Genomic DNA, 13510 nt, shown 5'->3' with positions numbered 1-13510 from the left:
CTTATGGCAAGGTTTTTATTTGTGTGATTTACTAAAATTAACGTCCTCCCTGGTTCACACTGTTTGGCTTTGCAATGAAAAAATAAAATCCAATCTGCAAAATAAAAATACATCTAGAACTGACTGAAACCAAGCAAAGCAGAAACCGCATAACTCAGACAAGGAGCTTCTTCCTTGAGAGGATATTGAATAATTACTCCCATAAAAATAGTACATTTTGACATTTAAAAAAAGAAAAGCATTCTGAAAGTTCTTTTGGAATATTCTGTGCTCTAGAATTAGAATCTTACAGGGTGATCATCTGACCACATGAACAATCATGCTAATCAAAATAGTTGGCATAGCAACAGGACCCATGGTGTCATTATCAAGAAAACCACACAGAAATAGTTCAGGAAATATGATGGCTAATCATATTTGTATGAGTGTTTGTACAATCAAATTACAAAAAGTCTACATGACCAAGTGAATGATCCCAAACGGAGCAGCACCATAATTTATAGCAGTAACAAAGATCTGACCCTTATCTGGACCTACAGTAGAGACGATCCTGCGCTATTGCCATCAACAACATAAACTGAAGGAAAATATGAAATTAAATCTTTTTAAGACAAAACTAGTTCTTAAAGTGCAAGTGATGTTTAAAACTACACTTTTATAACATTTTTCTGTATGTACTTTATATGTACAACTTGTTTTTTTTCTTTATACATGTTATAAATACATTTTGTACAATTCATTCTTGTATATACTGTATTTACTTCATCTTTGCCATCTTTACACACTAACCCCTGCAATAAAGTTTGTTCAGACCCTCTAACTGCCCTTTGTGGAAGTATGAAGATGACCAATCAAAACAATCTATAGCATTACTCAAAATAAAAATGCTGAGTCAAGGCTTTCACCTATTTTAAACTTGCTCAAACGTTTAAATGAACTGCTGATGCTATGATTTGCAGTGCACATTTCTACATTTCCAACATGTATTCAAGACAACTCATTCATTTTCAGGTACTGCACCTACACTTTGAAGTAGTATAGTTAGTCGAAGTCCACATTAAAGTTAGCATGACAAAAGAAAGGAATTTCCAAGGCTGTACATTAGCACTGAGAGCGAGGGCTAAGGTTTAATCCACTCTCTTGCGCAGGACGATGTACATAATTCCCGTAAAGAGAGTCAGCAGCCATCCAAACCAGGCCATGATGTAGGACCAGCCATACCAGCCATCCTTCTCACCTCTGTGAAAGTGATCGGTGTAGACTGACAGAGCCACCATTATGCAGAAACCTAGAGGTGCAAGAGAAACATATAAATGTACAACAAAATGTCTGTACAACCTGTATGTTTTTTAATACAAACTTTGAGACAACAATCCACACTAGTGGTCGACCAAGGCCAATATTTGGCATTTAAATATCAGCATTGGCAGGTAAGTTTGTCCGATAAGTGTCAGAAGCAAACTGTTATTTTGACAGTGCTGGGACTTTTATTTTGACAGTGATTAGAACTTACTCTCTATCTTTATTCCTTTACTGTCTTTGTTTAACAGTTTTGTCTAAACAAATTGACGGAATATTAGACAGAACTGTAAAGAAAGAAAGTAAACAGTATATACATAAAGTATTATACCGTTTACCTTTCTATTAGTCATAGAAAAGTCAACGCTATAATACCTCTAAAGTATAAATCAGTTTTTTTTTTACAGATTTAGTTTATCAATTATTATTTTTGGCATATTGATATATTTTCCAATTAATTATTTCTAATTTAGTAAATACTTAGAAATAAATATAAATTTTCTTGCAGCAAATGTTATGCATGTGTTACTTGTTTAAATTAAAGTGAGCGATATAAAATAGATCGGCTTTATATCGGCCACCCTACTCTCTAAGATATCAGCATCAGCCATCAAAAAATCCATAATGGTCGATCACTTATAAACACACAAACACATCTCAATGACGCCTTAATTTAACCTCAGATTTCAACCAGATCTCACGGGAAAATTTAACTAATGTTATGAGGTGACGATTTTGTATAAATTCGTACAATTATTAGAAAAAAGTAAGCATGAAGGTCCACCGTAACTCCACCCCTAAACATTCCCGTCACTGGGGCGTAAGGAGATTTTACGAAAATGTATGAATGACATTGTGCGAATTAGCCACCAATTAGCCAAAAAGAAAACTCTTACGTATTGCCATGAGATTGTGTTGCAGATTTTCAGAAGCAAGGACTTACAGGAGATGAGCTGTATAACTCCCGAGATGGTGAACCGCTTTCCTTTTCCCAGAGTAAAGAGTTGGAATATGAACACGCACAGAGAGAACACAGCAAACAGGCAGGACAGCACTGCAAACGCCTGAACCGCCTGCAGATAGTCTAGAAAGAGGGATTGAAGGGACGTCACGTGAGTGTCCCAGTCTGTACACTCTTAAAAACCAAGGTTCTTTATTGGAATCTATGGTTCCATGAAGAAAATGAACCATCCAGGAACTTCTCCATTGCACAAAATGTACTTTATGTTGGTAAAAGAGTTCCTCTGATGATTAAAATGTTTTCACACTAAAAAAAAAATGGCTCGCTGAAAGGTTCCTTGGGAAACCTAAAATGGTCCTTCTATGGAAATGACGCTTTTTTAACCTTTATTTTTAAATGTGTAAAAGAGAGGAAACCAGCGAAAATACACAGATGCCTGAAAATGCCTACTGCTAAAATGATTTGTCTTACCTTTCCTGTATGAGGTCGGTATATCCATGTACACCCAGACATCATCATTGTTCTCCATCACCCATCGGCCCCACAGGTCTGTGTAAAGGGTCCTTGTGAACCACCATGCCTGGGAAAACACAATCAAAAACTACCATTAGCTACAAGCAAATAACATGGTTCACAACTGAAAAGATTGACTACAGTGACAATACAAACACTTACAATGCACACATATTTACATTTCATTATAAAGAGGAATAATATTAACTCACATCATCTATAGTTGCCCAAAAGAGGAAGAATATTGTAGTCAGATGAAGCAAACAGATTCCAGCCAGGGCCTTCAACATATTCAGAGGATGAGAGGAGGAAACAGGGTGGAACAATATCCCGCTGAAAGGGAGGGAAATATTTTAAGACATGACATCTTGTGTTTAAGAAATACTCCACATCGAAAGGTCCTGTGCGATTTACCATCGATCTTATGACGACTGAATGAGAATAGCCACTTTTTGAAATGAAAAAGTTGTACGCATGCGCCATTGCCCAGTGTTTAACTGTGTCCTATATATGCACTGGTGTTGAAGGGAGGAAGAATAGAGGTTTGATGACATCTTTTCAAAATGAATATATTCTTTTCATTCACACAGTATTTTTACTTGTGTACTTCTAATAATTAAAGCCATGTGTGTTTGCATGGCCCGTGACATCACCACATTAAAGCTGCTTGATCCAAAGCGATAGATAGCCATTGTTTTGTTATTATAGGGTTACCTCTCCTTTTGGGATACTAGCTTTGTTTCCATCAGGATTACATGCACAAATCTCCAACGACTGTTAAACTGCAATAATGTCACGAGGAAGGTTTTCTTTAATGACCTTTTCTTAAAGTCATACACATATGCACTGAGACGTCATTTAAAAATGCTGATGCATGCTGTTCATACAAACAAGAAAGTTAAAAGAAAAGATTGTGTTAATTCCCATTTAAATAAAAAATTTTAACAGTTCAGAGCAGACCTTTTGCCAATGCATTCATTTCATACACATTGTATGCCCGTTCAAAATAACGTTGATGCGAACAACAATGCATAACAATCTGTTATTGTCACACATATCTACACTAGCCTACATACATTAGACGAATATACAATAGAATCCTGACTGTTCCCGCGAATTACAGATGTGCGACACAGAAGTCATTCGTGTAACGTCATACTTTCGGATGCAGCTTCATCCAAATTTTAAATTATCTGAAACATATTTCCCTTTGTGTTATGTCGATTCTAATTCTAAGATGCTTAATTGCCTCAATAAATACTAACTTAACAACCCGAATTCTACAGCGATGGCACAGATAATAAAACATTACCTTGGGTATTTTAAGCTCTCAATTTATTTCTTGCTTTTCGTAGCCTATCTGATGACCCACCATCCGAGGATCCGCACTTCCCCGCACCTCGTCCGCTGTCTCGCCCCCCTCCCGCACTCTTTTGCTGCATAGAGGACCCCACCCATCCCAAGGACTTACTTTTAAGTCCTTACGCATCCCACATCCAGATTGCGAAATCCTAGAACATATTGTCGCTCACGGGAAATTCATGCACGATGTGTAGTAATAGACACACAAACGTAGGTTTCTCTGAATGTCAAAACAGCCACCAAAATATTTTATTCAAAAGCCGAACAGCTCTACGTTTAGACGCCTCCTTAAAAGCACTGGAAATTGTACTTTTGCCGCATGCTCAGTAATTCTTTGCAAGAGTTTGCGAGGTCGTCATCCTATTACCTAAAGCTGTGATGTGCTATAGCTACGGCGATCTATCCGCATGCCGCAGCATCCTAACTCAGCTCTTCTGGAGATGCACGGTGACCGCAGACTCCACACTCGCCCGGTGTCGCACACACAACTGCAGGGTTAAAAGGGATTCATTGCACGGGCCAAACGCAGCACATGGCTATCCAACAATAGGGCGAAGCCAGCGCCAGTCAAAACCCATCTGTCCAATCATGATAAAGTAGCGCAGGCAGAAAGTGATGCGCAGGTAGGCTACTATATTGCAGCGGTTGATGACTCATCTAAGTAGGTTTGGAGCGACACCTACTGCGGATTGAACGGAGCAGAATAGGTTAGATCAGGGCTAGTTCAGTGTTTTTTTTTCTCTCTGTGCGTTGTACGCTTAGTTAGCTTCCAACATTTTTTTTGTGTGTGTGTGTGAATTTTTTCCAACTTTATTTGTGAAAATGAATCATAATGGTTAGGCTATATGTGTTCGTATTGTTACATGAATGTCACGTCGTTTTTATAAATAAATAAATATTTATATTTCTAAATTGTATTTACATTTATAAATGCAAATTGCAAATGTAAAAAAAAAAAATTATAATAAATAAATCGTATTTATTTCATGAATTGTTATGTTTGGTTTTGATCACGTCACATCTATAAATTGTTTAGCTTTAAACATTTTCAGAATGAAAAAGAGGAGTCATGATAACTCTGATCATAGGCTACCACACAAACAACCGTTTAAGACTTATCCATATTAGAAAATTATTTAATGCCATTATTAGACAATTAGCATCAGCTGTGGCTCATAGCGTAGCCTACAGCTCAAAAGTCGGTTCCTGACGTGACACTTTTAATTAGTAGTTCTCAGGCTCGAGAGTTACCATATTTTATGATACAATATAGCTCGCTAAGTAGGCTGTTTGTGCGAGGATAAGATGATTTAAACATCAAAATTGATGAAAAGTTATTGTATCACTAAGAGCGGGAGATAACACTATCCAAAATGAATGCGTGCGGTCATCTCTTAATACTTTGCATTTTATTATTCGATTTTCAGCTTGTTTTCTGTAACGAATTTGCTAAGAGGCCTAATGGCCACGACGAGATTTCAGGTGGCGATTTCTTCAAGTTTTGGCTAAACTCAAAACAGCGAAGAAGTGTGAAATCTATTGGAGACGAAGGATTGAATGCATTTATACAGACACGACAAAATAAACCGCAGTTTGAATGTGGCGACCGGGTCTTTAAAGTTTTTCTAAAGCATTCCGATGTCGTCAACCTCCGTATTCGTGGACGTAAGTGTGAACAGAATATCCTCAAACTTCCTGTTAATTCACATAAACCGCTAAATTGCAAGTGATTTTTATGTCAGCGAATAATAATGTATGGACATTTAGAACGTATTTTGTCTTTAGCCATTATAGGCTAGCCTATAACATTACTAAGCGACTTGTAGGCTATCATACGACATTTTCAGAGAATGTCTTTTTAGAGCACCGTTAAAGAAGTTGAAATGATTCACTAATTGCATTAAAATGCATAGGCCGCAGGTCCCACTCCTAGTGCCTCATTAGAGATATCCAATGATTTGTGTGAACCGTTTTTAAACCATTTTATAAAGTTGTGTATTAGGTCTAAATACATCTCAACATTTCTGTACTCTAGAATCGGCTTTTTATCGGAGCTCTTTCTCTTTTTCAACCTGTCACCTTCACAGCTCTGCTATTGTTTATATGAAGCCCTCATCGTATCCCTCTGATGCCTTCAGCCTTCTCAAATTTTTAAAGAGGTTATTCCAGCGTTAAGTCCAGTTGTTACTGCTGTTATCTATAGCTCCTTAGCAAATTTAATTGTAGGCTCTTTTAAACATGCTATAGTCCAGGGGTGCCCAATCATGTTCCTTGAGATCTATCTTCCTGTAAGTTCAGCTCCAACCCTGATCAAACACAATCGAAGCAGGTTGGTAGGTCTATATCTATATCGCCAGGAACCGGATCGGGCTCTCCTGCAAAAGTCCATCCGTTGTTAAAGCACCATCTAGATTAGCATGATCTGAATAACTAAATACCCATTTCTAAATTATCTTCATATATTTCAAAAGTTTTGGTAAGTTGTCTATTCTTCGATTTCATCTTACCGAAGTACTTTTAATATTTGACACATTTCAGTCTGCTTTTAGAGAACTTCATAGTTGAATCTGCCTTGTTGAAGGTTGCAGTGATACTTGACTTCCTCTTGACGGTTCTTGCTGTATTTTAATCCTGCTTGATTTAAGTGCAGCGTTTGACACAATAGATCATGACATCCTTTTATAAAGACTTGACATGGAGTTGGGTTTCAGGGATCTGTGCTGAATTGGTTTGCGTCTTACCTTAAGGACAGAAATTTTTCTGTTAATTTGGGGAAATTATTCTCATCTCGTGGTTAAATCTCCTATGGTGTTCAGCAGGGCTCTATTCTGGGTCTTCTTCTTTTTGCCTTATGTATGCCATTTTATTCAGAAACCGAGCTTCTTATATCTGATGACTACTTTACTTTCCTGTTAAAAACAACGGTTTTGTGTCTAATACGTTTGCATGTTTTCAAGACATTAAATGCTGGATGGACTTTAGTTTTTTACAGTTAAATAATGATATAACGGATTCATTATATTTAAACTGCAGATATGTTTTCTTCTCATAGCGCTTGGAGACCTGCTCCGTTTGGACCAGTTAGCAGCTTTTTGTGGTGTTTCCATCAAGACTTCACGCACCGATGTCCACCTGCTATTCAGCTTTGATTCATGTTATGTGAAACAAGAGGTGAGCGTCCATTTTTCATTTCAGTCACCGTAAAAGTGTTACTTATTCAATAAGATCTGGTTGTTTAGTCTCTTGTTTTTTGTTGTGGGTTTTTTTCTTCAACAAGGTGCACTGTTTTAATTAAATATAATTTGAATGGTCTAAAATGTTAAAAATATTTAATTTAAACAAAGTGTAAAGCGTTTGAAATTAATAAATGAATCATTGTTTCGTTCAGAGTTTTTGAATGAATCTCTTGAATTAATGATTCATTAATAGATCAAATACAATTTAACTGTCGCTTGTCACATCTTCTGGCATAATTTATTTGAAGACATTTGTTTTAAAGGTCACTTACTCATTTTGATAGCTGTTGGAACTTATCCAGACTATAAACATTAATCCTTGTACTTTCGTTATTTTGTTTGTCTTACTGTTTCCTATAAGCTTGTGTGCTCCCAAAAAATGACAATGTGCATTTAGATATAAGTATTCAAAACTTAGTCTCTCACTTCTGCCAAAATGGATCAATAATTTTGATGACATCACTCTGCTCTTCAGCTTCTGTTCAGATTTTCTGTCCAATCAAATGCTCTCTAGAATCTGTAGCATCCCGCCCTCTACATTTTAAATAGACACTGAAGCTGCTGCTAAAATCGGTCAATTGTTCAGACATTTAATATTTTTACATGGTCAATGGCACAGTGCACTATATAAGGGATAAGAAATGATTCAGACTGTGTAAATATGCTTTCCATCGGGGCGAATTAAGTTAAACATATAAAAAACATTTGGACCCATTTGAATTCTGCACAGAATGTCATATTTTGAAGCGACATGGATGAGATTAGGAGGAGAAATGGTTAGAGATTAGATTTAACCAAGCTCAATGGCTTTGGGCAAACTGTGATATAAACTACCGGTAATAGCTATTGGCTTTTTTTTGCTGTACCGTACCTCCCTGTCTGTCTTTTTCTGTGAAAATTGGATCAACACATTGAAAAATGCTGTGTGTTTCAAGGTTATTCAGTGGGCCTTTTAAAACGTGTAGCTTTCATAACCGCTACTCGCTCTGGCTCAGCTGCAGCGCGAAAGCAGGTTTAAATTTTCCAGTGTGATCAATTTTTATAAACATAGCAGAATCATTGTAATGAAAAAAAAATGATGCGTGTTTTGAATTGAGATCGCAATTTAATTTATCTTGCATACATATGGAATTATAGGCTATGTTTTTTTGTATTTCATATTTGTACCAGACCTCAAAAGTAACCTGGGTCCACTCCCACGATTTATATCAGGATTCCTTGGACATCTATCACTATGGATGTAGCAAACAAATGGTTTCATGATCAGCTGTGTTTGTGAGCAAGAGTCAAATAACAGGGTTTACTGGGGGTAAAGTGAGTGGTGTTTGGCTAGTCATGATCTCAACTTCTGTGCCTAAATAAGATTACCTTTAAAACAATTCACTTTATTCATTTTGTTCAAAAACATTCCAGGAAACTAAATATGTATTGTCTCTGAGCTGGTATGGGACAGAGCAGGTTCTGTCCTGTCCTGCAAGTGGGACCCCTCCCTCCATTGTCTGTAAGAACGATGCCATGGAAATGACTATTGTTGGTGATTGGAGAGCAGATGAATTGTCAGTTGCATGTAAGTATTGAGTAATGGGAATAAAAAAAAAGAAAGGGGTTGACTAACACTTGGGGACTTTCATATGTTAATATAACCTGTTTCCACAGTAAATGGGGAATGGGCACCTCTGCTTTATGTGGCCACTGAATGTTGGCACCGAGAGCAGTCTAACCAGGGACAGCTCACCTTCTCTGTTCCATATAGGAGCTGTGGTGTCAACTTCAGGGTGAGTTGTTGTAGGGTTTTGGCAGTATTTTACAGATTTGGAGATATTATTTCTGATGTTTGGTTTAAATGTGATTCAGGATGGTCACTTCATTCTGGTTTTGAAATCAAAAGGCAAGATGATGCCACTATCCTGTCCATATGAGTCAATACCAGTGATTCCAGTCAAAGACCCGGGGCTTTCTGAGACAACCCAACCACTGCCACAAAAGCAACTCCGTGTATATCACAAGCCGCCAACTGTATTTCCTAGTCAGACTGTGAAGCAGGTGCAAGCATTTCCAGTTGAGCATCAGCAAAGAAATGTAGCTAGATCACCCCATCTACACCCAAGGGGTCGTTGGCTGCCTAAATTGCCATCTTTGCCTGGCTCTTTTAATCTGTCTGTAAACTTTCCATTTTCACTTCCTATACAAAAACCGCCGGTGCCTTTCAGAAATCCTTTGACGAGTAAACCTGTGGTTTCGACTCCTGAACTGATTCCTAAACCAACTTTTGAACCGACTCCTAAATCGACTCCCGAACCAACTCCCGAACCAACTCCTGAACCGACTCCCGAACCGACTCACGAACCGACACCTGAACCGACACCTGAACCAACATCTGAACCGGAAATCGAACAACGAGAACCCCATCAGCAGCAGATGGAACAGGATCTCGCTGCTACAGTTACAAAGGCTCCTAACTCTCAACCTCACTACTATCCTTATAGGTTCGAAAGACCGGTTTCATCTCCTCAATCTAAGCCTTCCTTTGTTCCGAAATATCAGTTTTCAAAGGATCCTGTCCCTAGTACTTCGCTGTATCAGCCTTTTGGGTCTGCTCAGAACTACAACTTTCCTAGCCCTGATCCGCTTCAAGTAAATCCTTCTATTGCCAGTTTAGCACAGTATCTTCCACCTGGGTATTTTATATGCTCTTACAATCAACAACCACCGGTTCTCCCAGAGATGTTTCTGCCTCCTGTTCCAAATCCTGCTCAACCTTTACGGTATCAAATACCCAGTTATCAAAAGCCTGACGTTACTTGGCTTGCACCTGCAAACCCTGCTGTTCCTCCAATGAATGTTTACTCGCAACAGCCACTGACCAGTGCTGTGGCTTCTAAACCCCATGATTCTGGTAGTCAACTTTTCCAGCCAGCTCAACATTTCCAGCCTTCTCAACACCACCCACACTTTTACCAAGGAAGTTATGGCCATCAGAGTTCCACCACAACTCCCTTATCCCCGCCTCAAGCAAGTCTTTATCCCTCTTACCCTGCTCTGCAAGATGATAGACCCTTCCGTCCAAAACAAGTCCAAAAGCCAGTCCAACAGCCTTGGTCAACCAGTCCCCTTCCTGTAAAAAGGCTGTCTCAAGGGTCAAAACCATTGGTGCTATCTTCAAGCCGTACACCAGAGTATCTCGAGTATCAGACTGGTGGAGATCAGTCTCTAGATCTTTATCAGAGGTCTGTTGTCGATACATCTGGCAGAGAAATCTTAAGTCATTCACAATACCAGCCCAGTCAGCTTTTGGCTGAAAATACTGGTTCTAGTCCCAAGAGATTTTTCCAGCCACGATCCATGGCTCCAGTTCTCAGTCCACAGGCCCCATCGTTTACAGGTAATCATCCTATTATATCCTTGCCACAACCCATGCCTCGTTTTTTTCCTGTAAAGGAAGGTGCAAAGGCAGCACAACTTCCTTACAGTCAGGGCCCTTCAGTAAGGGGCATGCGGATTCCCCATGTCTACTCTGAAAAGCCAAGAGAACCGAGCAGTCAGAAGCCTCAGAATGACACCCTGCCACCGTACCAGTTCCACAGACCGGCAAGTCTTGACAAGGACATTTTTGGGTCTCCATACTTGAGATCTACCTCCCAGGAAGTGCAACAGTCAAGAAAGGCATCACACTCTGGATCATATTTCTACAGCCCTTCGGCTGCTGAAGCGCTCAATTAAAAGATGGAAAGATTGAAAAGATGGTCTTAATAAACTGTTTTTTCATAGAAAATGTATTGGCATGGTGGTGTAGAAGTGACCTGATTAAACTCTTCTTCTGATAATGTAATAAATATGTTGTAAACTACTTGCTGACTACTTTGTTTATTATTAATTGTATGCATTGGACTTTCAATACGTAGTTTTTGCATGAATTGTATGTCCTGTAAGAATTTAGAATACACTTGTTGACTGTCATTTTACCACTGACTTTAAGAACAGCAAAAATATCAAGTTCATAAAAAGGTTTGTTTGAATTGTCAACAAAATGGCACTAAATATGGCGCACTTGCTTTAATTTCCAGACATTTTTAAGTAATTTTGTTTTAAGCAATACTTAACTATTTCTCAAGATTTTTTTTATTTCAATAGACTTATAATTCCATATAGAATTGTATAGAACAATAGTGACAGTGATTATATTAGTAAAAGTTCACTTAGTAATGTGTTGACATGGCAACATGATCCTTCACCATGGCATTATTTTGAAAATATTGTTAACATCAATAGTCATCATCATTTATATAGCGCTTTTAACAATGTATACCAGTTCTTAAGCTAAATATGAAATAATTTACAGGTCATTATAGCCAACATGATGCAATATACAACAGCTGCATGAATATTGAAATTATATATCTTTCCCAACTGTTGTATGCTTTTCACATCAAAGCTTTCAAAAGTGACAGAACACAGAATCACTGTTGGATTTGACTGAAATGGTTTATTTAGACATTAACCCTTGTGTTATGTTGGATTTCTGTGCACACCCCTCATGGTTCGGGTCAAATTGACCCTAATTGGATTCAATACAATTCCTCAAAAATGACACTATGTAAAACAACAAAGATTCAGGTACAAATTGTAAACTTTCAATATAAACATTTGTCAAACATTACAACAACAAAAAATATATGAACATGATTTATGAAAATGTTTTTTAACCATTTTTTAAAACTGTTTTGTTTTGACAAAACTGTTTTGTTTGTATATGTCAAAACACATCAGCATGTTGAAACTTTGCATGCATGTTCATGATGATAAATGAGAAAGTCACAAAATATCAAGAAAAAAAACATAGGTTAACCAGTATTTCCAACAACTAGAAAATCGAACCGGGTCAAATTGACCCGCAACATAACACAAGGGTTAAAGACTATGCTGTCAAATTTGAGATTTGTTAAAAAATGTAATTTATTGTGTCAGTTTCTTTATTATTATTACCTGTGTGTTGCATTCTTTATGCATTTTGTTATACATAATTTGTCTGATAATTTGCCATATTGTATTGCCATACCCGTGTGTGTGTGTTGCACTCTTTATGCTTTAGAATGTAGGAACCTCCTCTTTAATGTGTGCTTTCTATGTTTGTTTGTTTGTTTCAGGGCTGATTTGTGGTTTGTTGGCACATGCAGACAAAGGACATAAGTGCACAAGACTGTCCCATATCTTAAAAATGCCAAAGTGCAGTGCCCTTAATGCACACTAAACCCACACTCGAATATCACTGTGTTCTACACAGTATAGGCTAAGCGTATCCCATCATGTATTATGTTCGGAAACCCACGTGCCCCGAAATCACGAGATGTTCATGAACACATTCTACTGTAATTCAAATTAATTAGATATTGCATACCCTGGTGGAAAAAAAAAAATGCTAAGTATACTTGCAGCCAGACTAATCAGTATACTTCAAGTGTGTTAATGACTAGTTAACTTGAAGTGTGCTACATTGAAACAATTAATTTTGTACTATATATTAGTTGTAATTAAATTGTAGTAAAGCATAACTTTAAGTGTAGGCTATTTAGTGTACTTTTGTGTACTAATTTGGAACAACTTCCAGTATACTTTAAGTATATGCCTGTGTAGGGACTAATAACATGCTTGATTAGTGGTATTAAAGTTTACTTTATTTAAGTACACTGTTAAGTACATTATATGTTAATTATGAGTGTCTTCGAAACATACCCTATACCATAAGTGTATTATATCTTCTTCTTTTTTCTTCCTTTTTGAAAAGATATATTTTTGGGACGTTTTCACCTTTTATTAGGATAGGACAGTAGCTAGACAGGAATTGAGGTGGAAGAGAGAACGAGAGAGATGGGATTGGATTGGTAATAATTTGGCGGGGGTCGAAATACGGCACAACACCGGGACGCGAACTCCAGTCTCCCGGAGCACATGTCATCAGACTTGCCAACGAGGCTATTGTGGTGTGATATATTTGAATAAAAAATATAGCCTACTAAAGTGCAATTATTTTAAAGTGTGTTATAAATTGTATTGTGAAAATAGGTAAAAGCATGATGCTATACTTTTAATATATTTAAAGATAGTAGCCTAGAATTTTTGTTAGTATATTTGCAATGTAGCT

At 37.5% G+C, this 13510-nt stretch overlaps 2 protein-coding genes across 5 annotated transcripts; one reads left to right on the top strand and one right to left on the bottom strand.

Annotated features, from left to right (window-relative positions):
* Window positions 1-3: 3 nt before the first annotated feature.
* LOC307000178 (epithelial membrane protein 1) lies at window positions 4-4704 on the bottom strand. Of its 2 annotated transcripts, none has more exons than XM_079615581.1 (5): window positions 4503-4704; window positions 2986-3106; window positions 2732-2840; window positions 2243-2383; window positions 4-1288 (listed from the first exon to the last, which is right to left on the bottom strand). In XM_079615581.1, the coding sequence occupies exons 2-5, from the start codon at window positions 3061-3063 to the stop codon at window positions 1128-1130; spliced, it is 489 nt and encodes a 162-aa protein (XP_079471707.1). In that variant the 5' UTR covers window positions 3064-3106; window positions 4503-4704; the 3' UTR covers window positions 4-1127. The 2 variants fall into 2 exon arrangements, with proteins under 2 accessions (XP_079471707.1, XP_079471708.1); XM_079615582.1 differs by lacking the exon at window positions 4503-4704 and adding an exon at window positions 4086-4200.
* A 475-nt stretch (window positions 4705-5179) lies between these two features.
* LOC307000174 (uncharacterized protein) lies at window positions 5180-11480 on the top strand. 3 transcript variants are annotated; one of them, XM_079615572.1, is made up of 5 exons: window positions 5180-5800; window positions 7188-7306; window positions 8785-8938; window positions 9028-9146; window positions 9226-11480. In XM_079615572.1, the coding sequence occupies exons 1-5, from the start codon at window positions 5509-5511 to the stop codon at window positions 11089-11091; spliced, it is 2550 nt and encodes an 849-aa protein (XP_079471698.1). In that variant the 5' UTR covers window positions 5180-5508; the 3' UTR covers window positions 11092-11480. The 3 variants fall into 3 exon arrangements, with proteins under 3 accessions (XP_079471698.1, XP_079471699.1, XP_079471700.1); XM_079615573.1 differs by having other exon boundaries at window positions 5357-5800; window positions 8811-8938; window positions 9226-11409; XM_079615574.1 differs by lacking the exons at window positions 5180-5800; window positions 7188-7306 and adding an exon at window positions 7593-7634 and having other exon boundaries at window positions 9226-11409.
* Window positions 11481-13510: the final 2030 nt, after the last annotated feature.

This window comes from Phoxinus phoxinus (assembly GCF_949152265.1).
Source record: "Phoxinus phoxinus genome assembly, chromosome: 6".
Classification (NCBI taxonomy): domain Eukaryota; kingdom Metazoa; phylum Chordata; class Actinopteri; order Cypriniformes; family Leuciscidae; genus Phoxinus; species Phoxinus phoxinus.
Note: the sequence above shows the minus strand (reverse complement) of the source record. Positions and strands in the feature narration are given on the sequence as shown.

Bases quoted from the DNA above. Each gene is read 5' to 3' on its own strand.
- LOC307000178 (XM_079615581.1), bottom strand. From the start codon at position 3,063: ATGTTGAAGGCCCTGGCTGGAATCTGTTTGCTTCATCTGACTACAATA. The intron at 2,384-2,731 runs GTAAGACAAATC...CCCTCTTTCTAG, and splicing joins ACCGACCTCATACAGGAAAG to ACTATCTGCAGGCGGTTCAG. The intron at 1,289-2,242 runs GTAAGTCCTTGC...TTGCACCTCTAG, and splicing joins AGTTATACAGCTCATCTCCT to GTTTCTGCATAATGGTGGCT.
- LOC307000174 (XM_079615572.1), top strand. From the start codon at position 5,509: ATGAATGCGTGCGGTCATCTCTTAATACTTTGCATTTTATTATTCGAT. The intron at 8,939-9,027 runs GTAAGTATTGAG...CTGTTTCCACAG, and splicing joins AGATGAATTGTCAGTTGCAT to TAAATGGGGAATGGGCACCT. The intron at 9,147-9,225 runs GTGAGTTGTTGT...AATGTGATTCAG, and splicing joins GCTGTGGTGTCAACTTCAGG to GATGGTCACTTCATTCTGGT.